This window comes from Takifugu flavidus, chromosome 13, assembly GCF_003711565.1.
Source record: "Takifugu flavidus isolate HTHZ2018 chromosome 13, ASM371156v2, whole genome shotgun sequence".
Classification (NCBI taxonomy): domain Eukaryota; kingdom Metazoa; phylum Chordata; class Actinopteri; order Tetraodontiformes; family Tetraodontidae; genus Takifugu; species Takifugu flavidus.
In genome coordinates, this window is record NC_079532.1 from 7,903,510 (window position 1) to 7,928,722 (window position 25,213).

Here is a 25,213-nt window from a genome sequence, read left to right on the forward strand (position 1 = left end):
GTGATCCTTTCACAGGTCACACAGTAAATAATGTGGATTTATCTCACAAGGTCTCAGTATAGCGAAGGTTTGGTATGAATTCTTAGAGAAGAGCAATGAATCCACACTTTATGGAGCATTTGGCCATAGATTTGCAGGCCTGTTTCTTCTGGCTGTAATGTTGACTCAACGATAACACAAACTAAGCACTTCCCACCGAATCTGAACAGACGATTAGCTTCTGCCTCAGAAGCCTGCCATCAAACTTACATTTCCATAATAGTTTGATTTGCTACATCGGTCTGAATAAGAGATTAACAAATTGGAACACAAATTAATAAGATCAGAGGCAGTGCCCACCCTGGAATTCTTGCCTGTTGTGCTCATTATTGCCATTTGCTTGAAATACAACAGACTGCGGAAGTGAGTCACCCCGTTAAAAGGGAGCTTCATTTGCCCCCGTGGTTCCTGAATAATCAGTATTATCCCTGAAAGAAAACACTCTCAGTGTGACAGTCCAATCAAAGCCCTGTGGAGCCACGTTAAGTGTTTTCCATATTTGGCAGTGATTTAGGCCTATACATACCGCAGGTTTTGGACACATTCAAATGGACAGAACAAAGATTTATTCAAGCTCTATGTATTTGACTGCTTCCTATTTTTTAAAGTTATGTACTAAATGTATTTTTCTTTCTTTTATTAATCAATTTCCATATGCAAAACTTTTTATCCTAAAATGTTAACAAAATCCTAACAAGGATATTTTTAAAGATTTCCATGACATCCATACAAGATGCTGTTAATAGAAATAGGATTTTTAGAAAAAAAATAGTTCAATATTAATATTTTAGATTGACTCAACAAAAATTTGGATACATCACGGTTTACTTTGCGATTGCAGGCTGGAAATAAAACGCTTCATTTAAAAAATAAATAAAGTTTTACCTTTATCACCGCTTCAACTTCCTGCTATTAGTTGTCGGTCAGCATGCGAGACATTACTGACCCCTGGTGGACAGTTTTCTACCTAACGGTTTCTGTTGGTTCCGTCGCCAGAGGTTATGTGACAGCATCTGTCTGTGAGACTGTGGACAAAATAACTCCAAAAACTATCAATTGGTGGGTATTTTTGGAATTGTTGATAATGGGCCAATAAACAGATAATTTAATGTTGGCAATGTTCCGGATTGGCTTTGATCATAAAGAAACCTTGTTCAACCAGACAATGCAGCCTTCTCTCTTCCTCCAAGTGCCTTAATTCTCGAATCAGAATCACAGTCCATAATCTGCCATCTCAGTCAGCAATCCTCGAGCATGGTGGTAAACTCATTGAAGGTATTCTAATGGGAGTCTTAAAATTTATGGGGAAATTATCTAAATGGCAGAGGCCTGCACTCTACAAGTCCTTTATTTCAAGTATTGGTGGGTTGATTAAAAATAAGATTAAGAAGCCCCCCTTTGAAGAAAATCTTGCATCTTTAACCGATGTGGGACATACTAGCAGTATGCAATTGCATTATTACAATGTAATAGTAATGTACATTTTACTTGTCTTTTTTTCTGTTTAACTTGACATTTTACTCAGATTTTCCGACAGGTATGCGCTATCACACGACACAACGAGTGACATTTTAATTACAGTTTCTGCACAACTGTGAATGCATCAAAAAGATGATAGACTGGAGAACTTTAACAAAGGGTGACAACTGTCAGCTAACAAATTCCAGTTCCAACAACTGTTTCCATCCATGATACTGTATATGGGCGAGATAGCCCGGTCAAAGCTAATGATGCGGCAGATTTTCTTGTAGGAGGCTAAACACTATATTGCCTGATCATAAATATCGAATTCGTAACGTTTTATTGCCAACCACGTTGCAAAGCCTGAAAATTAACGATTGGTTTGAACAGGATGTGTTTAAGTACACAATCTTAAAACAATGTACACTGTTGTCAGTGTTGTTTTTTTAATTTTACTTTTCAGGAAATATAATAGACAACTACAATAGGACCTTCGTCTTTATAAAGAGCGTCGCCGTCTATCGAACCGTCTCAGTTGTCGGTGAGGCCGGCGGGGCGGATCCCACAATATAGTGAAAGAGGAAAATAAAGTAACACAACAACAATAACAACTTGGTCGCTTTGTATCTTTCGCTTGCAAGCTCCCCTGTGGATATATATCATCAAGGTGGGTGAATTAGAATCGCTCCCAATATTAAGAGGTTCTCTACCGGCTGCTAGTTCGCACGCGTCCAATGGCTACCGGATAACTTAGCTAGCAGTGCATGAAGATGCTAAGTCAGTGGGTTGTGCTATCGCTAGTGGGACCAGGGCCATTTTACCACTATAACGACCATCGACCGCACTAATAGACTTGGAATCACATAGTTGTTGGCTCAATATGATGATCTGTCTTGTGTGTCCAGCCGTTGTTGCAAAGACGTTCTGATGAAACTGTTAACATCCTCATTTCCCTTTGCACTTACAAATAAAGTTAGCCAGTTGCTATGACGAAATGGTTCAGTGCTTAGGCATGACTGATTAATTCAATCTGATGGGTTTTTTCAGGTCCAGATGTGTGCATTATTTTTAATGATTGAATGGGTTCGATCCATTAATGAATGCCTGGAACTCTGTTGCGTTACTTTGTGTTTGCTGTGCAATTCCACTTTAGTAGCCCGTTATTTTTAATATTATGACAACGTATGTTTGGTTACCGTTTTGTAAACAAAGTGTAAATTTTTTAACTTGTCACTGTCTAGTCACGCAAATGCACTATCCTTCACACAGTGCATGAGTATTAGTTTGATTATCTTACCCCAACTTAAGATAACTTATCTAGTCATGCTTCTAACTTAATCATGAATTGCATTGACAATATGCATTGCTATATTACTATACTATATTATATTATATACTACTATACCTTTTTTTTTTTTTTTTTTTACTACGAGCCTTTGTGATTCCAATGACGATAGATCACATAAGCGCATCTTAATATCAATGAAAAGTGCTCTTTCCTCCATGTGGGTGTAGTTATGCGTAATGCCAGTGAATTACAAGCATCATTGTATAGAAGGTGTAGAGGATTTCCTGTTTATGTGGCAGTACATGCAGAGTCATGGTCACTGACTATGTAAAGTCATCAAACACATTTCAGATTTTGCTCTTTACTCGCGAATATTGTGTCAGTGGAATGAAAAAAATGTAATTGCAAATTTGTATTTTGACAGGGAGTCATGCTTCCATCCCCTTAAATGCAAACCTTTCACTTTTGTTTATAGATGCCCTCTGTGATGAATGCAAATGGGACAGTCCTTTCTGTCAGCCCAGATGTGGGATCCGCTCCAGGGTCACTGGGAAGTTTTTCAACCTGTGGACAGTCTGAAGTCTTGAAGCAAGTGTTGATTGTTATTGAGAAAAAGGCCCGAAACATGGAGAAGAAAAAGGTAAAGACTGTAAACATAGTTCATCAGAATCTGTCCTAAAGGAAAAATAAGACTAAATGCTTGTTGTAAAAATGTGTTTTAAATTCATGTATGGAAATTTAAAGCATCTTAATTGCGTTATCCTGTTACAGAGTAAATTGGATGATTATCAAGTCAGAAAGAATAGCGGAGAGCGTCTAAATCATGATCAGCTGGTAGGTACATGACTGCATTTTAAAAATGGTGTTATAATATGTAATTAATATGTGTGGCCTTTCAATCATTTGCTAAGGATGATTGTCAGTGTGGTTTGTTCTATTGTAGGATAATGTAATGTACAAGAGTCAGCTGTGTGTTAAATACGTGTTGTGACAGACGTTCGTCTGTTTTGGTTTGGAAATGTGTGATAAAGAGCAATTTGTTCTCTCTGAAATTTGTCTTTTAGGAAGCTCTGTCCAAATATCAGGAAGTTATGAATAACTTGGAATTTGCTCGAGAGTTACACAAAACATTCCTGGCACTGGGACAAGATGTAAGAACGACTCTGCTTTTCTAAATGAGGGTAGCATCATCGGGTCTATAATAACTTCTGCGTGTGATATATATTCATATCGGCATCAGCTCCAAAAGGTTGCAAAGAAGTCTGCACGACGGGAGCAGCTGCTGAGAGAAGAGGCGGAGCAGAGGAGGCTGAAGAATGTTCTGGAATTACAGTTCATTTTGGACCGGCTCGGTGATGACTCGGTGCGCCAGGATCTGAAACAGGGGGTTGGAGGCTCCCCACTGCTGACGGATGCAGAGCTCGCAGCTTTTGACGAGTTCTACAAGTTAGTGGGACCAGACCGTGAACAAAATATGAGGTTAGTCCACGCGCTAATATCTGAATGAATGCATTACACCACCGGTCACCTGTCTCATGCACCCTCATGCAGGTTGACTGATAAGTATGAAGAAGCATCTGTCCACCTCTGGGACCTGCTGGAAGGGAGAGACAAGGCCGTGGTTGGAACAACATGTAAGTGAGGCTGCAGACGCATCTGGTTGGCAGCGGTGGAGATCCTTTTATGGAAAGATGCTTCGACCACTTAAATGGCAAATTCGTATCAGAATCTATTCCCACACGTAAGCTTTTAGTCCTAATATCTAAATGATCCATTGTGTTTCGTTAATGCAGCATGTGTGGAGTTCTCTGATGTGAATAATCGGGGCTTGGGGTCCATTGGCATGCTGCATTCTCAGCAGTCTGGCCCGTCAGGCTCTCGCTGCTGCATTCTGCTAGGAAGCTGATCACTCTGGGCTTACCCTGACTCAGCGGTGGGGCAGGGCGCCAGCTCCCCTGTTGCCTGTGATCTCTGGAACTTGCATTAGGGTGCTTGTGACCCAGTTCATTGGACCAACACCAGCCAGCTTTCACTTCATTGGCGAGGTTTTTGAGGAGCATTTATTAGGCAGAGCCAAATTTCTTGGCCAGAATCTTCAGACATAAACTGTACAGATGTTTGTCATTGTTTACAGTCTGGCTAGCACAACTGGCTAAAACTGTTTGGGACCGGATTCATATTGTCCATTTTCCATATTTCTGTTTTTAGACAAGGCATTGAAAGATACTTTGGACTTGGTTCTGCTGAGTGGGTACTTCGACCGGTTTCCACCTCACCAAAATGGATGTGAGGAAGAAGAGGACGAAGAGCCAGTCTCAGCAGCAGCGGTGGCACTTGCTGAGTCATCAGAAGCAGAGGAGCAGGCTGTCGATCCAGGTCCGGACCATCCCATTAAGTTGAACCTCTGTTTTAGAAACACTTTTGCGAAGAGTTACATTTCTTAAATGTTTCTTTACAGAAACTGAACTAATTAAAGAGTTCTCAGAACCCATCACAGTGGAAATTACAGAGGTGCGCTTCCTTGTCCTTGTGGCAGTGATTTATTTTGTTTTGTTCAATGCTGTGTGGTGAATTATAAAAGGATTATTATTTTCTGCCCTTGGTTAGTTCGTAAACAGACAGTTCATTCCAGATGGCACTTACAACAATGGCGAGAAAGAACAGGGAGAGGAGTGGACTGCAGAGATGGAGGTATGCTGCCACACATTCCTGACTCCTGGAATTTATATGAAGTTACACATTAAAATGGAAAAAACATTGAGGAACACTATCTTACACGATAGGTTCAGTGGTTCCACTTGACCATCAGGTTATGGAATCATTGTTTAATTAGTTTAGCAGTTCAGTCGCTTTGATTGTTTGAGCTGCATCATCAGACTGGAGTGTTCTGCTTTGTACAGGTCACCATGGAGACGACCAGCACAGAGGATCGTTTGATACTTTGACACATTACACAGACCAATTTAACAGCACTGTAAACCGTACATATGAGGCATTTTGATCTTCGGTGGGACATTTGTGATGTATTATATCTGTCAGAAAGATCAGGTTTCAATCGTCAAAGTTGGAAATCTGACTTTGCCCCCCCCCCACATAAATGTAACAGCACAACAACAAATACATAAGGTCCATTTCAGTCATTCTTCCTCTGAGATAAAGCTTTTGTAATCTTTGTCATATCCCGTGTTTGTCCTGTTAGGCAGTCGCTGCCATGCAGCAGCAGCCGGTGCAGCCTGCAGCATCGCCCGTTACCCTGGAGAACCACCCCCTGAACATGGCGTCTTCTGTACCTGCGGCAGACCCGATGGCCAGGAAGCAGGTGGTGCAGGACTTAATGGCACAAATGCAGGGAACGTACAACTTCATGCAGGTAGGAAGTTCACCCCTGGACATGTGGTCTTCGTTAAACTTGGTGCTCATCGCGTCTCTGTTGATAGGACTCGATGTTGGAGTTTGACGGGCAGGCCATTGACCCTGCCATTGTCTCGGCGCAACCTATGAAACCCACTCAGAACATAGATTTACCACAGATGGTGTGTCCTCTAGGTAGGTCTGCAAAGCATCGATGCTGCTTTTTGTGTGATCATTAGAAACTTAATCTGGACCTTATCTGGCTAACTATGGTGCCTTACTCACATCCCCTCAGTTCACCCAGAGTCACGGCTATCACAACCCAACGCTGTCCCAGTTCAACCAGAGCCCACACAAGTAAGTCGGAACAAATATAAGGGACATTTTCCTCTTTTTTTCCACCGACACATCTCAAAAACCTTTTCTTTGATTGTTTTGAGGTTCCTATCATCTCCCCCACCCCACCACCCATGTACCAGAACTCACACACACCAGACCCCCGGCCGCCAACGGAACCTCTCGATCCCATCCAGGTAAACAAAGCTGCTCCCTCAGTGTCCCTGGATGTCTTTAAGTGTTGTGATGTGTTGAAGTGTTGTGTACTGTTACTTTTTCCATATTGAAAGTCTTTTGAAGCCCCTTAAACTTCTGAATTGGGGAAAAAAAACCTCGGTTTCAGGATGTGGCTTGACAAGTTTGATGCAAGCGGCATTTTCATCTGCCATTTTTAGCTTGGCAATCAATAATTCTAACAATAAGTATTAATATTTGTCTAATTTTCTTCACACTGAATAAAAGTGAAGTAAAAGTTTCACTCATTTGCAGCTTGACATGTTTTTCCAAGCTTGTTTTTTTCTCCTTTCTCTAGGCTGCTCCTTTGGGTGGCGAAGAACCGTCTCCATTTTAACTAAATTCTGTTTCCCCTTTTCGTCAGACCTCCATGTCCTTGGCTTCAGAGCAGCCTCCACCCTCCTCAGCCCTCCCGTCTTCACCTCAAACACAAGTTTTCCAGCCTGTTTCCAAAGCTCCTCACAGCAGTGGCATCAATGTCAACGCTGCTCCATTCCAGTCGATGCAGACGGTACGGCCGTGAACTTCCTGAGCTTTTGGGTTGGTGAGCAAGGCTAATCTGTCTCCTTTGCTTTTTAAGGTGTTCAACCTTAATGCCCCCGTCCCCCCAGCAAGTGAGACAGAGGCTTTGAATCAGGCTAATCAGTACCAGAACAGTTACAATCAGGCTTTCAGCAGCCAGCCACAGCATCCTGTGGAGCAGTCAGAGCTGCAGTCGGAGCAACTGCAGTCCGGTGGGTTTTTCCACTCTTTACTCTGGGCTATTAACTTGCTGAGTGATCCTTTTCTTTCTCAACCATGATTCTTTTTTTTTTTTTAAGTAGTTGGTGCCTTCCATTCCCCAGACCAGTCTGGAGGTCATCAACAGCCTTCACAGCAGGGCCCTGGTTTCAACAGGCAGCCACAGTCCTTCTACACCAGTCGGGGCATGTCCCGTGGGGGCCCTCGGAATGCTCGGGGGGCAATAAACGGTTATAGAGGCTCATCTAATGGATTCAGAGGTAGCGGTACCGACTGCCAGTAAAATTGAATATTTGCTGTCAAGATCAACTGCTCAAATTATTATATATTTAAGAGAAGAATTTTAGGATTTTTTTTTGATTGTTTGTTTGTTTTTGTGCCATTTTCAGGTAGTTATGATGGTTATCGTCCCCCTTTTGCCAACACTGCAAACTCTGGATACGTACAGAATCAATTCAACACACCTCGTGATTACCCCAACGGGAATTATCAAAGGGTATGAAAGGTTTTAGGCTCTATACTGCCTTTAGCTCATTTCATTCTGAGGTTTGTAACATCTTTTGATTTTCTTATTTTGCACCAGGATGGTTACCAACAGAACTATAAGCGTGGAACTGGTCAAGGACCTAGAGGAGTGTCAAGAGGCAGCACTCAGGCGATACGATCCTGAGGAGTCCTTTCTAATGACTGTGATTAACCTGCACCACAATGAAAATTCAAGAAAGCATTTGCCCCAGCTGACTTAGGTTCTCTTATTCACTCATAAGTGGTGTCTTTCCTGTTTCATAAATCAAAGTGAAGCCTGCTTTGATATTTGGAAATGATAAAATCATTGGTTGAAACACACAAGCTATGTTGTAAATCCAATCATTGATGATTTACTCAAGCCGTGTGTCACAATATTCCTGTAAACTTGAAAGATTTCATAAGTTATTTTTTGTACTAAAATGCACCTGCCACAGCTGGTCCAATCCTTGGGAAATGGTTCCCTTTCTCAGTTCATTTTGTCATTTTAGTTCCCCAAAACGATTTTTACGTTCTTTAAACTCCCGTTTCCTTGTTTGTAAATTGATGTTGCTTCAAGACTTTCAATAAAGTTGTGTTGCGTAATGCTGTCACCATCGGTTTTCTGCAGCACAAAGTATCTGTCACAATGATTTACCCCCACAGCGCAGTTTATTCCTAATGCCCATGGATGTGTTCATTACAAATCTGCAGAGGTTATATATTAAGTGATTAAACATTACCAAAGTAACAAATAGCTCCAACAAACACTATGTTGGATTCATGTGGACCGTTTACTTTTAAACGACTACTTCCTATCGTATCATAACCCATCATTTTGCGTTTGTTATAGCGCCGCCTAGTGGAATAAAGTTGATTAAATTGCTGGTATAAAACATGCACGCCCCTTTAGTTTTAATGGTCAATACAACATTGGACATAAACAAATTTAATCTAGGTATGACATTAAATGAATAATTTTATGGAGAAAAAAAATCCGAAAGTGATCTGCCATATTTGACAAAACTCAATATTTTGTATATTTTGTACATCTGGTTGAGAATTTTTATTCTACACTTGCATTTTTGACAGAAAGAAGTTATGGAAATAAACGTGAAAAATACGGAAGATTTCTCACGTGATAGAGTGAGAGACCCACATGGGAGAGACCATGCACTGTCGCACAATTATGACGTCACACCCGGGGTCCTACATGAACTGCTGTCTCCACGTGAGAGTATCAACAGCATGATTGCTGACTTATAGAACCGTATTTCGAATTTAGGGCGTTTTTATATACCTGGGGTATTATTAAGGTATGTCAATACACAAGACTGGTGTTCTGTATGTTCTGTCTTTGCAAATATTGCAGTTTAGTTGACAGTCCCCATATTTGTTTGGCTAGAAATTAGCTTCATTGCTTCTTCCTAATTGTTTGGCAGTATATGTTTTACTGCCACATTTTTGTCCCAGTCAAACTTTGGATAAACAGCTAACGTAGTTTCCAGTAGTAATTATATGTTTCTTTTTTGGTCGCAGTTTGGTCGATGGCAACAGTTCGAAAGAAGATAGACAACCGGATTCGTGTCCAGATAGAGAATGGAGTCGCTCTGCAGCACCGGACCCTGTTTGTGGTGGTTGGAGATCGTGGAAGAGATCAGGTAAAAATCTGATTTAGCTGTTTCACTTTGCCATCCCGGTTGCATGCATGCATCTAAACGTGTTGTCTTATCCTATCCATATCCCGTTTATTCTTTAAAGTAACTAGATGTTTCTCTGATACAGGTGGTCATTCTCCATCACATGCTGTCAAAAGCCACAGTCAAAGCAAGACCTTCTGTACTTTGGTGCTACAAAAAAGAGCTAGGATTTAGCAGGCAAGTATAGATTATTAATTTAGAAAAAAAAGGCTTGGGAATTTTTAAAAATTGTAATATGTATTTAACAGCAATCGGAAGAAGCGCATGAGACAGCTGCAGAAGAAAATAAAAACGGGCACATTGAATCTGAATCAGGATGACCCATTTGAACTGTTCATTGCTGCGACCAGCATCCGATACTGTTACTACAATGAGACGCACAAGATCCTGGGAAATACCTTTGGCATGTGTGTCCTGCAAGTGAGTTTGTCGTGCTTGGCTAAAGATCGGTGGTTCCAATTCTGACAATTCCTACTTATTCCACCTATTGTTTAAAAATCCTCCAAAAGTTTAGGAACCACAACTTATTTATTTACATTAATGTCATGTAACTAGCATGTTTAACTGTGGGCTTTTGTTGTCATTCACGCAGGATTTCGAAGCTCTCACTCCTAATTTATTAGCCAGAACTATTGAGACTGTAGAAGGAGGTGGGATAGTGGTATTACTGCTCAGAACAATGAATTCCCTCAAGCAGCTGTACACAATGACTATGGTGAGTATCAGTTGTTATTTGCTGCATATCAGACATCCAGTGTCAACAAAAGCTGGATCAATGTGGCTTATTTTCATTCAGGATGTGCATGCAAGGTACCGCACTGAGGCTCATCAGGATGTGGTGGGAAGATTCAACGAGAGGTGCATAGTTGGGCTTTTATTTAGTTTGACATGATAAAGATTTTTGGCAGAGCATTAATTGTTCTGTTCACTCTTCTCAGATTCATTCTTTCACTTGCATCCTGCAAAAACTGTGTTGTCATTGACGACCAGCTCAACATCCTTCCGATTTCCAGCCACATGGCAGAAATCAAACCCGTCCCCCCAAAGACCCAGGTGACTAGAACATAATAAAAGCATTCATTCACTTCACAAAACATGACGTAGATCAGCATTTGCATTCTACCTTCTTCCTCAATTATCTCCGCTTATCTCCGCCACTTAAGGAGGACGGTTTTTCTCCGCGAGAGCAGGAGCTGAAAGATCTAAAGGAGTCCCTTCAGGACACCCAGCCTGTGGGTGTATTAGTGGACTGTTGCAGGACCATGGACCAGGTGAGGACAACTTGCGGAGCATCTTTATTTTGCATTAGAGTTCGGAATTCTAATTATAAAGGGTTGTATTTTTCTGTAGGCTAAAGGAGTGCTGAAGTTCATTGAAGCAATCTCAGAGAAGACTCTGCGGAGCACTGTGGCGCTGACTGCTGCCAGAGGTCGAGGCAAATCAGCCGCCCTGGGGCTGGCTGTTGCTGGCGCCGTGGCGTTTGGGTGTGGTTGGCTTTTGTAACCTCACACAAATCCTCACTATTCATTTAAAATGCAATTTTTTCTAAAGAATCCCTGAAATTCTTTCCAGCTATTCCAATATTTTTGTAACCTCACCGAGCCCAGACAACCTCCACACCATGTTTGAGTTCATCTTTAAAGGCTTCGATGCTCTGCAGTATCAGGTACTTCCTGCAGAATGCTGTAGCAGCAGCACAGTCTTTCATGTCCTCGTGTCCTTTCGCATTTCCAGGAGCATCTGGACTATGAAATTATCCAGTCTTTAAATCCAGAGTTCAACAAAGCTGTGGTGCGAGTGAACGTCTTCAAAGAGCATCGGCAGACAATCCAGGTAAATGAGACGGGACCCTTCTTCATGTCTCATAACTGTTGATAATTAGTAGAAGTGATGGTAACGTGTCTGCATTTCCTCTCGCCTCTATTTGACGTGTCCAACAGTACATCCATCCCGGTGATGCTGTGAAACTGGGCCAAGCTGAACTGCTGGTCATAGATGAGGCTGCCGCCATTCCTCTTCCTCTGGTTAAGAAACTGCTGGGGCCTTATTTGGTTTTTATGGCCTCTACCATCAATGGGTGAGCATGGAGCTGATTTATGTTGTTTCTTTGTAGTAAAGAATATTGTTAATGACCTGAATAGTCAAAGAAAGGTTGTAATTTAGAAGTGAGAAATTGGTGTGTTCGTGTACTGACATTGCTTTTTTTGGTTTATTTTATTATAACATGAATACTAAAACCCCTGAAAATGTTAATCCAAAAATAGATCTCCATGGTGACACTGTTAGCTTTTAAATTTGACTAAAATGTGACTTACATCATCTAAATGTATGTTGGTGTATTGCTTCATTTTATTTTAGCTCAGTTTGAATTAGATTACTTCAAATTTCTCAGATATGAAGGAACTGGACGTTCACTTTCCCTGAAACTGATCCAGCAGCTGAGACAGCAGAGTGTAGAAAGCCAACAGAACACGACAGCAGAGAACAGAACCACCAACACTGCAAAACTGGCAGCAGGTAAATCATCTCTAAGGTGTTTACAGGGTGAGTATTCCTGCCACCTCTCTGACCGTTTTGGACTTTGCTGCTTACAGCTCGCAGTCTCCACGAAGTCTCCCTTCACGAGTCCATCCGCTACGCTCCGGCAGACCCTGTCGAAAAATGGCTGAATGATCTTCTCTGTTTGGACTGTCTGAACATACCCAGGCTTGTTTCTGGCTGCCCTCTTCCACAGACCTGTGATTTGTATCCTTCATATTCTAAACTAATGTTCATGTTGCGTCACAGCAACAACAATCAAACTTAACGACAGCCAGCATCATTCATCATCGATAGTTTAGGCTTTAGGGGTAAGAGATCCTGGGATGTATTTCCAGCTCTGATTGTCCTCAGCCAACACTTTCCAGGTATTATGTGAACAGAGACACTCTGTTCTGTTACCACAAAGCCTCCGAGGCCTTTCTCCAGAGACTGATGGCCCTCTATGTAGCGTCGCACTACAAGGTGCTTTTATTAGTCTGTACTGACACAAATCAAGACGCGGCACAGACTGCTGACTCACTGCTTTCCCTGTTCCCAGAATTCACCAAACGACCTTCAGATGTTGTCTGACGCTCCAGCTCACCACCTCTTTTGCCTCCTGCCACCTGTTCCCCCAACACAGAACTCACTACCGGAGGTCCTTGCTGTTGTTCAGGTAAGGTGCACGTTTGAAACCTTATTAAAGATGGTGAGTAAAGAGGGACTGAGATTCAAAACATTAAAAACCAATTCTGACCCAGTAGGTCAACTTCCTGTTTTTAATTACATCCTCTTTTTTTTTTTAATTGTGCTTCTTAGGTTTGTCTGGAGGGAGAGATATCTCGGCAGTCCATCCTGAACAGTCTTTCCAGAGGAAAGAAGGCCTCCGGGGATCTCATTCCGTGGACGGTGTCAGAACAGGTTAAAAAAAAGTTATTAAAATTGTGCAGATACACACCACGCTGCTGTTTGTATTAAATGTGTCAAAGTCACACAAAGCAGGTATTTTAAAGATTCTGTTGTTACACCTGAATGTAAACTGGCTTAATAAACCCTCCACACACACACAGAATCACTGTCAACTTTTTCTCTTTAGTTCCAAGACGCCGAGTTTGCTGGCCTGTCTGGAGGCAGGATAGTGAGGATAGCTGTCAATCCTGATTACCAAGGGGTAAGAACCTGAAATGATCCACATCCTGTCAATCCAGCTTTTTGGAGGGATGCCCTGTGACCGATTTCCAACCTGTACCAGATGGGCTACGGCTCCAGAGCTCTCCAGCTGCTGCAGATGTACTACGAGGGGAAGTTTCCCACCATGGATGAAAGCACAGGCTTGAATCACAGCGAGATCACCTCAGTCAGCAGTGAGGTAATCCAGCCAAATTCGATATCTCACCTGAGCATTATGGGAAGGGCAAATGTCTGATGAGGAAGATTCAATGAATATTTAGACAGAAGCTGCTGTGTTCTCTTGTGATGCAGGCTGTGAGCCTGTTGGAAGAGGTCGTCACCCCACGGAAGGAGCTCCCTCCTCTGCTTCTGAAGCTCAGTGAGAGGAGAGCAGAGCGACTGGACTACCTGGGAGTTTCATATGGCCTCACCACACAGCTGCTGAGGTTAGGATTTTCACTATGGAGACGACAAAGGGCTGATACATGATTTTGAATATCCTAAAATGTAAAATATGTTTGCATCCTTACAGGTTCTGGAAGAAAGCGGGTTATAGTCCAGTCTACTTAAGACAGACCCCTGTAAGTCTGATTCAGTAATAATTGTTCTTTAGTTGTCCCCTTGACTTATTTGGTGTGTATTTAGAATGACCTGACAGGAGAGCACTCCTGCGTGATGCTGAAGGAGCTGAATACAGACGAAGCTTCAGAACAGAGCCAGTGGCTGACGGCCTTCTGGAAAGGTGAAATCACATGATGACTCTACTGAACAGCCGGCATGGTTTCAACATGTTTGTTTTTTTCCTTCAGACTTCCGTCGACGCTTCCTGTCTCTGCTGTCCTACCAGTTCAGCAGTTTCCATCCGAGTCTGGCGCTGACCATCCTGCAGAATAAAAAGGCCAAGGAGACGCACAGTAAGAGTCTTCTGCTGAGTCATCTGAAAGGTTTTATGGTTGCCAAACTAAAACATGTCTTTGGCCCCCACAGCTCTCAGTAGCTCTGAACTGGCAGGACATTTCACCCCTTATGACCTGAAACGCCTGGAGTTGTATTCGAGGAGCATGGTGGACTATCACCTCATCATGGATCTGGTCCCAGTGGTAGCGCGCATCTTTTTCCTCAAGCAGCTCGGTGACATGTCCCTCTCAGCTGCACAGTGTGTAAGTTTCCTCTTTCTTTCTTCTGATGTTAGTCTTTTTTTTGTAGTTCTTTTTTTTGGCAACAGCAGAGCATTAATTACTTTCACTGCCGAGTTGTCATTTCCCAAATGTGCCTTATAACCAACATGGACTAAATACTTCTAAATATTCTTCAGGATGTTGGTGGCCCCAACTCGCTGTCCTGTATTTTGATTGTTGTTTTTTTAATTACTTCTAGGCATTACTGCTGGGCATAGGATTACAGCATAAATCTGTGGAACAACTAGAGAAAGAAATTGAACTCCCGAGCTCACAGCTAATGGGTCTCTTTAACCGTCTGATCCGGAAATGTGTGCAGGCAAGTGTTGAACTTATAAAGTAAAGTAAAGCTGCTCTAATTCAGCCTTTTGATTCCATCAACGCTGTCATTTCTCAATACTCTGGATTTCATCAGGTTTTTACCAACATCCAAGAAAAAGCTATTGAGGCAGAGATGGTGGCTGCTAAAGAGGTTTCCATGGAGCCGACAATCAAAAGCCTTAATGAGGATCTGGTATGTTGATGGAGCCAAAGTAGTCATTTGTTCTGTTTTGTCAGACTTTAACTTGAAACATCTGTTTATTGTAGAAGGAAGCAGCCAAGGAGTTTGAGGAAAGACACAAGCAGGAAGTTGAGAAAGTCAAGGAAATGGACATGGAAGAGTGAGTATGAGGTCTGGAGAAGGTGGGCTTCTGTATCACAGTTGATATTAAAATCATATTTGTAGGTACAAAATTCGTGGAGATGATGAGGAATGGGAGGCGGTGCTGAAGAAAGCGGGGAGCACAGCTGTCGTCAGCATCAAGAGGTGCGGTGCTGTTAAAGGCAGCAGCCTTTACTGTTCTGCAAAGTTTTAACAGTGTCTTTACTTCCAACAGTGACAAGAAGAGAAAGTTGGATGGGGGGAATACAAAAGCGAGTAATGGAACCCCCCCGCACGGGAAACTGAAGAAGAAAGAAGTGCAACATGGCAAATTTAAGAAAAACAAGGACAAACATGGCAAATTTGGAAAGAAACCGTAAAAGGCTGCATTGATGGACGTGTGCACAAAGCAGCATCTTTTTTTAAAAAAATTGTGCAACCCAAATTCTACATTGTCAGAACGACTTATTTTTATGTTGACTAAACCAGTAAAGTGACAATGTATAAAGCAGAAACACTTTTATACTAAAATAGCTTCCCTTAGGTTTGTAAAAACGTTGCAGTTGTAAAACAATGTGAGGTATGTGACTGTGTTTAGGGTCAGAGGACCAGATCACTTCAACACCTGAGGCTTCAGGACGGCCCACTTCTGTCTGAGCTGCTGTTTAACACTGTCTTCGGCAAAGATGCAGTCTATGGCCTGCTGGGAGAGGTTCCACACGGACTCCCGGCTCAGACCGAAAGTAGAAGCTGCCAGCTGATATTCCTGAGACAGGTCTGTGCAGAAGACCCCTTTATCATCAGTCTGCAATGTAATAAAAAGAAACATCAGCCATGCAACCTTTTTCAGTAAGGTAATTCACACAGATTCAATATGTGCGTGATGAGATTAAATTGTTAAACATGGAGGGATCTGATGATTTTCACGATTTTATGAAGCACTAATGTGAATATTTGTTCGGCACAAAGAGAAGCAACTTACACAAATCACGCATGGATGTCCCAACTGGTACCAGTATTTGAAGTGATGCTTGGAGTAACATGGCACGGTTTGCCCTTTGACATTCGATGTCAGGCACAGCTCTAAGAACGACAAAGCTTGCATCTCATACGGACCAACTTCGAACAGAGAATCATAGGATCTCGGTTTTTACCCAGGGGGATGTGGTTCTTTAGCACTTTGTCAACAAGACTTTTGGATCCGCCGACTTCTGGATGCAAGAAGGTGCCGTGACCAATTCGATCCGGGGGAAGGTTCAGCAGCAGGTCTGTCTCATCCAGCTGGGAGGGGACCTGCAGCAGTTTTTGTTGTAATGTCAAAACCTTTACATGCATTCATACTGTGTGAATTAACTTCGAATGTTGAGTCTTACTTCTGAGAGATGCAATGAAAGCTTCAGTCCGGAGTTCTTGGCTCTCTGTAGAGCAGGAAGTAGGTCTCTGCCGTGGCCAACCTGAAATTGAAAATTACTGAGTGAACTCCTAGATTTGTTATGAATTGATTCTAATTTTTATATCTAGTTTTTTGACTCTAAACTCTCCAAACGTAACATGTTTAACACACTGACCGTTGGATCTCCGCTGAGGTCGAGTCCAACCACTAAACCATCGGAGGACAGCATGAACTCCTCAGCCAGCTTCACCGTTTCCATGGCAACCTCAGTTCCATTCCTCCGATCAATAGCTACCAGAAACCTGAAAGAGACATTTAATTAGACCGATGCACTCTGACTGGTGCAGCTATAATTTTAATTATAGTTAATTAGTAAATCATCCTGTTGCAGTTTGACATTTGAACACAAGCTGTGCTTACCTGACATCAATGTCTAATTCTTCATTTTTACACTGCTGAATGGCACTTAGGACCGTTTCAATATACCTCCTTTTTGTCAGTCCTAAGAAAGTGATGATTCTTTAAATATTAAGGCTTAATTATTTATCATTTAAATTTTACCTATTAAAATGTTCAGCTCCTTGCCTGTGTTTTTCTCCTCCCTTGGTGTACTTCTTAGTTCTAAATACTTGACACCATCCGCTGAAAACTCGGTGATTACGTCTTTGGCCACCTGAGGGGGGAAAAGAAAACTATTGTTAACTTGCACAAGAGAATATAGAATAAAATGTACTTTAACCCCCCGATGAAGGAATGTGTTTGGGACTTTGGGCGCAGTAAATACAACACAGTTTTAAACAAGCCTCACCATCAGAATATCTTCCTCCGCGTCCACAAGTTGATGGATCACCTTGAAGACTTGGAAACACCTGTGAGAGTGCACGCCATGTTGAGTTAAGGCTGATAAATTAAGATTATCTGCCTCTATCGTTGCTTCGTGGGGGTACATCTCACATTAAATAGAGGAGAATATTGAATAAACAAGGCGACACCTTGTATGCCATGCAATAAAAATACATCAATTTAAATTCTCGACCTTAAAAGAGTCTCAAAGTTATACGCACTCATCAAGCGTCCTCCGCTGGCCTTTGCCGATCGCAGTCATGTTCTGTTCAATGTTGAGATGTGGTTTTTGCTTCGAGAGTTTTTCGATGGTTTGATAACTAACGGAGCCGTTAAGGTGAGCATGAAGCTCCTGGTGACAGTCAACACGTCGCCGTTAGCAATAATCTTACACTTTTCATCTAATAAACATTCAAAGTCTCCATTCAAAACCCCCGCACCAGGCGTGCTCATGCATCAAGTTTTTTTTTAGACTTACCACTTTAGGCAGCCGCCTATAAAATACACCTTCCTCACCATCCATTTCGAGGGCAACGCAACCTGCGCTGATCTCGTATGAGCTCCTAAACGCCTGTCTGTCACATACCGCTGACAACCCAACTGTTTTCAGGCTACATTTTCCTGTTGCACTGCCCTGTGCAACATGGAAACACGCCCCCACATCGAAAGGGTTCCGCTACTCGAGATTTTCTTTTTCTTTTCCAAGTTAAATTTGAACACATTTTTAGGCCTATACTTGGTAAAACAACCATGTAAAACCTGTGGATGAAGGGAAAAAATAAATATGAATATTGGAAATCAGATGTTATACTTACAAAGCAGATGTGAGACTTTAAAATCTAATTCTTGCCAAGCTATAAAAAAAGAATAAAAGCAGATTGTTACACATGCATGTTACATCCTATTTTCTGTGATCTAATCGAAAATTTGGCAAAATAATTGCAACCATTTCTTCACTTTATCAATAACTAGGTAATATGGTGAGATAAAATGATAAACCAGTTCTATGTTCATTAAGCATTTTATTAACTGTTTCATGGAATGATCTCTCCCTCACTGAACCGGGCACCATAAAAATCAGTAGTAAAGGTGACATTTTTGGATCCCTGATAGATTTAGAGGTAAAAAGTTAAAATAACTTCCAAAAATACACCAATTACCATTAGTCATATTAATAAAATAATTAAACATTCATATAAAAGAGTACCAAAAAAACAAAAAAAACTACATAACCAGGTTGGGCTCTTTTCATTTTTAATTGGCCACAGTGAACTCAGTCAGCAAGGTCATACATTAACGTTTAGATGTTTATAAAAGAAAATAATGCCAATATTATATAACCAAGTACACATGATATACAACACAAAAATAAGTCAATACTGCATTCTGAGGAAAGTCTCTACAAGACAGTTAATAATTCACTCTTCACAAGTGAGTCAGTGAAACAGTCAATAACGGCGACCTGAACAACTGGAAGTGACGGATGTTTCTCATAAATAGAAATGGGAAGGCGGCAGTCCAAACAACAGGACGGTTGACGTTCTGGATCTTCTCTATTCGGGGTATCAGTGTTTCCTAGGCCTGCCTTGGATGATATGTTGGATCCACTCTTTCAACATCTGGAAGCTCGGTCGAGCAGCAGGATCAAGATTCCAGCACTGCTTCATGATGTTGTACACCACCTCAGGACAGCCATCGGGACAATCCATCTTGTACCCCTTTTCCACCCGAGGTACAACTTCTTTTAAAGGCTAAAACCAAAGACAGAAGAAATACTTGTTCTTGAGCCATGAACAATTATTCATTTTAGTTTTTTTGAATAGTTACATTTTTTCCGACCCTATATTATCAAGTGTGTAATCAGCTCCTCTACCAAAGGTGAGCATACAAACATTCCTTATAAAAGTTAACCACACTTACAATTCTGGGGTAAGGCACCCGGCCAAAAGAGTAAATCTCCCAAAGCAAAATTCCGTAGCTCCAGACGTCTGATTTGGTGGAAAAGTTCTGGGAATTGAAGGCAGAGAGGATAAATTTACCAATGTGATATAAGCAGCCCTCACCCCTCAACACCGCAGCAGTCCTCACCTTTTCTCTGAGGGCCTCCGGTGCCGTCCACTTCACAGGCAGCTTTGCTGTATCCTGAGAGGAAGACACTTCCTTGGTCAGACCGAAGTCACTGACTTTGGCAACGTTGTCATCAGAGACCAGAACATTTCGGGCGGCCAGGTCCCGATGGATGAAGTTATTGGCCTCCAGGTATGCCATGGCCTCGCAGACATCTCTGACAACATGGAAGGAACCAAAGATGGTTTCAATGTTGTAAAAAGTGGCCAGGAATTAACAGGCTGCAGGGTTTGACCCACTTATGATCAATAACTACAGCATAAATGATCGGATACGTACAGTGCAAAATGCAGAAGAGCATCCCCTCCGAGTACTGTCCTACCTCTGGAGCGCAGGTAGTCCACCAAGCAGCCCTGAAAATCATCCAATAATCATGTGACGCCTTTATTAACGGGGCTGCTCATATTGATTATTGATCAACACCTACCTTGGCCATGTACTCGGTAACTATATACAAGCTGCTGTTCTCCTCCACTATCACTCCAAGCAGCTGGACCAGGTTATCATGTCGTAGTTTTCTGTAGCGGACAAGGACCACACAGTTGTGTCATTCCTTTGTTTGCAACGTAACAAGTAGAACATCGTGCTTACGTCATGACAGAAGCCTCGGCAATAAAGGCCTGAGCTGTAGCGTCGTTTTTGATGCACTTCACAGCAACCTTTGTCCCTCTGTAATCCCCAGCCATGACATCTGGAACCACAACCAAGAGTGACCTTATTATCATCACTGTCACCGAGAAAAAGAGAACATTCTCTAAGCAAAATGATTACAAATGTGAAGTTACTCACCTCCGAACTCTCCTTTTCCAATAACCTGCTGAAGCTTAAGGTCCTTCATGTTCATTGACCAGCCACCTGTTGTCCACAGTATTATCATGTTTATGGTTATTATTACACGCACGGGTGCTAAACTAAGACTTACTTCTTGAAAACTCATCCTGAGCAGCCACGGTCCCCTCCTCCAGCTTTGGCTTTATTAGTCTAGTGCACAGTCCATCTGCATCTTTGGTGTAGTGCTAGAAGCAAATGAGCCACATTTTAAAAAGAAGGAAGTGCCTTAGACACGGAAACGAAAATAAACACTTTGGAGTTTGCTGTTTTGTTTCCTGGAAAAAGGACCACTAAACTATGCTGATCATTCAATTCTAACCAGCATTTCAATAAATTGTGAGTAGAAGTGTGCAGTTGCACTGTTTCCATTGACCAACAGAGGGCTGTGCAGTCAAACCGGACACATACGGTATAAAAACACAATGAGGTCTTCTCTTTAAACGCACCGTAACGACACTCGACATTCTCCTTGCACTTCCTCTTTGATACTTCCTGATCATTATTTGTTCCAGGAACTCTGCGTGCTTACACACAGATGTGAAACACAAACCTAAAAACTGCACGCAGTGATGCTGGATGAAGAAATAAAAGCACATAAACTTGGAATGACTCATTTTATTTAAAATATGAGCAATAATGTCATACCTCCACCAGCTGCATGAGGTTATCAAAGAACATCTCTTCGTCAATTGTGAGCTTGCCGTTGTGGTAGATGATGCGGTAGTGCTCCACCTTTCCTTCGCAGCTGACACACAGCGTGTAGTCGCCGGGAAAGTTGGTGCTCTCGCGCACCAAGAACAGGCCTGTTTCAGGAGGGTGGAGCAGATGCTCCGCTCGATCCCGCGTTATCTTTCCATGGAACCATCTGGAAGGAGAAGAACCGGAATTCAGAGGCAACACACAGACTTGGAATTCTGCATTTAAAATGGGCGTAAAGGATCTTTCTCCACAGACACCAAAGGCAGCCAGTATTTATTATTTGCAAAGCCTTTTCAAAAATTATGCTAAAGCTAATTTTGCTTCTGCAAAAACCAGTTCAGGACCTTTTTACAAAGAACGATGAATTAAAAAAAACACAAACACCAGCTTTAGGATCAAGACTGCAAATGTATTCTGATAAAAGGCCCTGCACATGTGCACACCTACGCGCACACTGGAGTCCGTTGCAGATGAAGCGGGGGGGGGGATTTTTTTGAGGTTACAGTAATCAGAGATAGAAGAAAAACAACAGGAAGCTGCTCAGAAGTGAAAAAAGACATGTGCAAGGTAATTATAGCACAGCCCTGTTCCACCTCCAGGTTCCATTGACTAGCACTGTCAACAGACAGCCCATTCTTGGCTGCTGTGAAAAATGGAATATTAGCTTGGGACATCAGAGGTAAATACAGCAGATATTCCGGGTACTTACGGCATCAGACTCAGCTTGCCTCCAGATCTGACGCCTTCTCGTTTCTGGACGTAGTTAACGGGAATGGTTCCCTCGCAGCCTGCAGCATTTTTCGCTTTGTACCAATTTGGGTCCTGAATTGAGGAATTTGACATCAATATTTCCACAAACTGTTGTAGATGGAATAAATATATAAAAAAAAACCTCCACCATCACGAAGCATTACCTTTGTAACAACAATAATAGTCAACACGTCTCCTTTTTTAAAGGGCAGGTCGTGCTCTGATGTGCCCTTGAAGTTGTATCTGGCTACACACTCTGTGCCCTGTGGCCACGGAGCCTTCGGGAAGACGGACAGAACACCGATTAGTAGGAATATTTTCAAGACCTTACTCATCAGACATGTATTGACCTGTGATCTGTGAGCTTTGCATGAACGTTTGCACTCCGCAGGCGTTTCACAGACCTGGACATCAGTCATGGCGGCGTGTTTCAGTCCTCTCACCGGAGCCGTACTCTAACTGAAATCATCAGAGCTGGCAAACGCGCACCTGCAGGAGATGCAAAACCAAGCAGAGTTTCAATATTCACTTTATCCCAAACAGGAAGACAGTGAATGTGCGGTTTTGCAGTGCAGAGGCCATGCAAATTTACAGTAAGCTAACGCAGCTTTTATCAGAATGAGCCGTGTCGGGTCAGCCAGTGTCAGTAAAAATAACTCGGTCACAAAAAAAAAGCAGAAGTTATACCTCTTATTTCTTTAAAAAAAGAAATGGCAAACTTTCACAAGTGGAACTGAATGTTTCCGTGACGTACAATCCTAAGAACGCGCACATGAATTCAGCGTAATTATGAGATAGTCTCAGCAACTTGTGAAACTCTCGGCTAATTTAAAGCATGAGCAACACCCCCTCCGCGCTCTTCCCCACAATCCTCACATCCTTGTTTTCCTTTATTAGTTCCCATGGAGAAGCAGCTCAGGGTCAGAGCTCAGGGGGAGATCTGCTGCTTTACATGAGGCCACATCCTCTAAGGCGTCCATCCTGTACCACAGGCCCGATACACTATGTTTCAGTGTGTGTGTTTAAAAATCACCCCTTTTATTTCACTCATTTATATAAATAACCAGCCTCCAAATCTGATGCTATATGACGCTCTCGTGAGTCCCAGAGAGGAAGTGACAGATGTTCTCCCCTACAGAGCTCAGCAGCTGCCTTTTTGTTTCAGGGGACCAAACTAACTGAGGAGTTTCCCATGGCCCCTCGACCGAGGAAGGAAAGGATACCCCCACCTCATCTCTTTTACACATCAGACTCCTGACTCAATGGAGAGACAGGAAAGGAGTATCCAGCATGTGTAGGCCCAATACAGAACATGGCTCACTCATTCTAGCCAAAAACCAACCATGACCGCCACCGTTAGTAGTGATCGGGTCCTAGTTCCAATACAATCACAATACTACAGTTGGACAACAGCTCTTTGTCTGCTGAGTCCTCTCGAGAGGGAGTTATTGACTTCAAACCGGGTGCAGATTTTTAAAGGATTTCCATCAGAACCAAAACTTTGACTCTTGTCTATCAGAGTGCGAAGAAGGCCAACGAACGGCAGCGACAGGCTGGGACACAGCTCCCGGTCATCTCACGGCGCTACGCTGGCGTTTCCAGAGAGCTTGACATGGAGCCATTTGTAGATGCAGACAAGACCGTCATTGTGAGTCATTTCCACCGACCAACCTCTTATTAAAGTCCGTCGTTATCAGTCTGCTCAGATATGGAGGTGTCATGTCGCGGCGCCACAAGAATCCCATTGTCCCAATCTAACCAGTTAATTAGCGCCAAGCATTGTTCGCATACGAGTCGAGCTTCGGTCTGAACGGCACAAGTCAGCAGCAGGCTGATGGCATGAAGCAAGACAGGACAGGAATGCAGAAATGGCTTCTCTGGCCACTCCTTCTTCATCTCTCTGCAAACATCTGGGGTAAAAATGCAGATTAGTTATCACAGAAACTCCACTTCCTTTGAAAGCAGATGCAGAACTAGCAGCTTAAGTGTCTGTGCATCGCGCATGGCAGCCACCAGCCTAAACTTTAAAGTTTAAATGATCCATTATTAACTTAAAATGCAGGAATTGGTGTGAAAACTGCATCAGGCAGCGACAGGCCTCCTGCTATGACTCGTGAAGGGGAGGAACCTGCAGATGTTGCCAACACAACAGCACATTTAATGAACCTTGCTTCCCGCCGTGAGATCCTGTGGTAACATCGTGTCAGCTGCTTGTGTCACCCTCCAGAATGTTCCGCTGCTGCATCACACAGCAGAAATGTAGCCGGTTAAAGCTGAACCAGAAAAGGGATTTCGACCCGCTTTGTGCACCACCACTGCTGGGAGTAGGAGCAGGCGTTCTACCCCTGATGACAGCCTAGAGGTTTCACTGAGGACCTGACTGGGGCCACCACCCAGCATCTGTGGGCTGCAGCAGCGAGCAGCCTGCAGAGCAACCTGTTGGCGCCTCAGCAGTGGCCAGGCACTTCCGTGCTGCTCTGCTGATGCAGCCTTGCTCGCACTGCTGTGGTTTGACAGCTTCTCCTCGTGTTTGCTCCAACACCTTCATTCCTCCCCGCAGTTTTGTCGCGCAAGACCATTAAAATTCGGCCCCTGTTTGGCAGCACGCCCCTGGAACAAACAACTGGTCCTCGGGTCCGCAGGCTCCTGCACACGCACTTTCACCTCGATAGGTTTCCCATTATTGAGTAAGTCACATTTCTGCACAAGCACAGACAGGAACGTCAGAAAGAGTTCTGGGGGGAAGAGCTCGCAGCTCAAATGCCCTCAATAATCAGAGGAAGCCGCCGAAGTTTGGAGTTGGATATCAGGCCGAGTTGGTGTTAATGTTCAGGCTGAACTACCACTTTCATAACGAGAGGTTCCTGTGCGTTCTGGCTGTATTACCACTGAAATGCACAAACTGCGGGCCTGCACGGTTTATTTAGCAATTTATTCATCACTGTGGGCTGCAGTTAAAGAAGGAACAAGCAAACCAAATCCTACCTGTCTGCAGGAAGAGGAGCTTCGCGACGAGAGCAGGTGACCCCTCACAGTCCGATTGCTTTCATCAGATCTGCTGCAGGAAGGCTAATTGATTAGTTATCAAAAAATGGGGGAACTGAAATCTGGCTCAGGTGAACCGAAATCTGAGCAGTCAAAAAAAGAGCAAAGCCCCAACCACCTCAATAAATCCAGCCGCGGATGTCCAGAGAAGAGTCCACTTTGTGGAAATTTTAAAGTTACGTTTTCTAACGAACTGCGTCCGCGGCACGTTGAAAGTATTAAATCTGAAGAAAAGGAGCAAGAGGAAGGGACAACTTTGAATAAAACTTGAGCCAACTTCTCGCTCTCTACACGCCTTTTCTCTGTCAGAATCGTTCAAGTTTTTGCCCCACCTCGAATTTGCAGCGCACATGCGCAAGA

At 42.9% G+C, this 25,213-nt stretch overlaps 4 protein-coding genes across 9 annotated transcripts; 2 read left to right on the forward strand and 2 right to left on the reverse strand.

Annotated features, from left to right (window-relative positions):
- Positions 1-1,993: 1,993 nt before the first annotated feature.
- On the forward strand, positions 1,994-8,560 carry caprin1b (cell cycle associated protein 1b). Of its 2 annotated transcripts, none has more exons than XM_057052513.1 (18): positions 1,994-2,167; positions 3,264-3,428; positions 3,560-3,622; positions 3,853-3,939; positions 4,029-4,267; positions 4,340-4,422; positions 4,997-5,164; positions 5,247-5,299; positions 5,396-5,479; positions 5,988-6,158; positions 6,226-6,334; positions 6,435-6,496; positions 6,580-6,672; positions 7,074-7,220; positions 7,290-7,443; positions 7,531-7,710; positions 7,840-7,946; positions 8,034-8,560. In XM_057052513.1, the coding sequence occupies exons 2-18, from the start codon at positions 3,264-3,266 to the stop codon at positions 8,118-8,120; spliced, it is 2,052 nt and encodes a 683-aa protein (XP_056908493.1). In that variant the 5' UTR covers positions 1,994-2,167; the 3' UTR covers positions 8,121-8,560. The 2 variants fall into 2 exon arrangements, with proteins under 2 accessions (XP_056908493.1, XP_056908494.1); XM_057052514.1 differs by having other exon boundaries at positions 7,534-7,710.
- Positions 8,561-9,108: 548 nt separating this feature from the next.
- On the forward strand, positions 9,109-16,005 carry nat10 (N-acetyltransferase 10). The gene is made up of 29 exons (XM_057051090.1): positions 9,109-9,270; positions 9,494-9,615; positions 9,740-9,831; positions 9,903-10,074; positions 10,247-10,369; positions 10,451-10,512; positions 10,593-10,707; positions 10,818-10,925; positions 11,005-11,138; positions 11,227-11,320; positions 11,389-11,487; positions 11,595-11,731; positions 12,047-12,171; positions 12,249-12,399; positions 12,561-12,657; positions 12,734-12,850; positions 12,994-13,095; positions 13,271-13,345; positions 13,427-13,543; positions 13,657-13,790; positions 13,877-13,925; positions 13,990-14,086; positions 14,154-14,258; positions 14,332-14,504; positions 14,722-14,841; positions 14,938-15,036; positions 15,111-15,184; positions 15,250-15,330; positions 15,401-16,005. The coding sequence occupies exons 2-29, from the start codon at positions 9,502-9,504 to the stop codon at positions 15,543-15,545; spliced, it is 3,111 nt and encodes a 1,036-aa protein (XP_056907070.1). The 5' UTR covers positions 9,109-9,270; positions 9,494-9,501; the 3' UTR covers positions 15,546-16,005.
- Positions 15,313-18,038, reverse strand: adal (adenosine deaminase-like). Of its 2 annotated transcripts, XM_057051102.1 has the most exons (10): positions 17,880-18,038; positions 17,623-17,753; positions 17,367-17,427; positions 17,144-17,231; positions 16,979-17,060; positions 16,734-16,860; positions 16,539-16,619; positions 16,320-16,458; positions 16,148-16,248; positions 15,313-15,970 (listed from the first exon to the last, which is right to left on the reverse strand). In XM_057051102.1, the coding sequence occupies exons 1-10, from the start codon at positions 17,922-17,924 to the stop codon at positions 15,779-15,781; spliced, it is 1,047 nt and encodes a 348-aa protein (XP_056907082.1). In that variant the 5' UTR covers positions 17,925-18,038; the 3' UTR covers positions 15,313-15,778. The 2 variants fall into 2 exon arrangements, with proteins under 2 accessions (XP_056907082.1, XP_056907083.1); XM_057051103.1 differs by lacking the exon at positions 17,623-17,753 and having other exon boundaries at positions 17,880-18,032.
- Positions 18,039-18,638: 600 nt separating this feature from the next.
- Positions 18,639-25,152, reverse strand: LOC130535806 (tyrosine-protein kinase CSK-like). 4 transcript variants are annotated; one of them, XM_057051100.1, is made up of 14 exons: positions 24,972-25,152; positions 24,794-24,863; positions 22,213-22,297; positions 21,973-22,086; positions 21,768-21,880; positions 21,005-21,224; positions 20,451-20,544; positions 20,318-20,383; positions 20,120-20,219; positions 19,956-20,046; positions 19,808-19,881; positions 19,490-19,685; positions 19,322-19,408; positions 18,639-19,152 (listed from the first exon to the last, which is right to left on the reverse strand). In XM_057051100.1, exons 3-14 carry the CDS (start codon positions 22,225-22,227, stop codon positions 18,967-18,969), a joined length of 1,356 nt encoding a protein of 451 aa, XP_056907080.1. In that variant the 5' UTR covers positions 22,228-22,297; positions 24,794-24,863; positions 24,972-25,152; the 3' UTR covers positions 18,639-18,966. The 4 variants fall into 4 exon arrangements, with proteins under 4 accessions (XP_056907080.1, XP_056907079.1, XP_056907078.1 ...); XM_057051099.1 differs by adding an exon at positions 23,480-23,718 and having other exon boundaries at positions 24,794-25,152; XM_057051098.1 differs by adding an exon at positions 23,480-23,718 and having other exon boundaries at positions 22,159-22,297; positions 24,794-25,152.
- Between the last annotated feature and the right edge of the window lie 61 nt (positions 25,153-25,213).

Bases quoted from the DNA above. Each gene is read 5' to 3' on its own strand.
- caprin1b (XM_057052513.1), top strand. From the start codon at position 3,264: ATGCCCTCTGTGATGAATGCAAATGGGACAGTCCTTTCTGTCAGCCCA. The intron at 4,268-4,339 runs GTTAGTCCACGC...ACCCTCATGCAG, and splicing joins GACCGTGAACAAAATATGAG to GTTGACTGATAAGTATGAAG. The intron at 5,300-5,395 runs GTGCGCTTCCTT...GCCCTTGGTTAG, and splicing joins TCACAGTGGAAATTACAGAG to TTCGTAAACAGACAGTTCAT.
- adal (XM_057051102.1), bottom strand. From the start codon at position 17,924: ATGGATGGTGAGGAAGGTGTATTTTATAGGCGGCTGCCTAAAGTG. The intron at 17,061-17,143 runs GCAAGGAGCTGA...TCACTTTCTTAG, and splicing joins AAGGGAGGAGAAAAACACAG to GACTGACAAAAAGGAGGTAT. The intron at 16,620-16,733 runs GTCAGTGTGTTA...TTTCAATTTCAG, and splicing joins ACCTCAGCGGAGATCCAACG to GTTGGCCACGGCAGAGACCT.
- nat10 (XM_057051090.1), top strand. From the start codon at position 9,502: ATGGCAACAGTTCGAAAGAAGATAGACAACCGGATTCGTGTCCAGATA. The intron at 10,513-10,592 runs GTGCATAGTTGG...CACTCTTCTCAG, and splicing joins GTGGGAAGATTCAACGAGAG to ATTCATTCTTTCACTTGCAT. The intron at 14,842-14,937 runs GCAAGTGTTGAA...GGATTTCATCAG, and splicing joins TGATCCGGAAATGTGTGCAG to GTTTTTACCAACATCCAAGA.
- LOC130535806 (XM_057051097.1), bottom strand. From the start codon at position 22,227: ATGACTGATGTCCAGGTCTGTGAAACGCCTGCGGAGTGCAAACGTTCA. The intron at 20,384-20,450 runs GTAAGTCTTAGT...TGTGGACAACAG, and splicing joins TCAGGATGAGTTTTCAAGAA to GTGGCTGGTCAATGAACATG. The intron at 19,882-19,955 runs GTAGGTGTTGAT...GATGATTTTCAG, and splicing joins TTACCGAGTACATGGCCAAG to GGCTGCTTGGTGGACTACCT.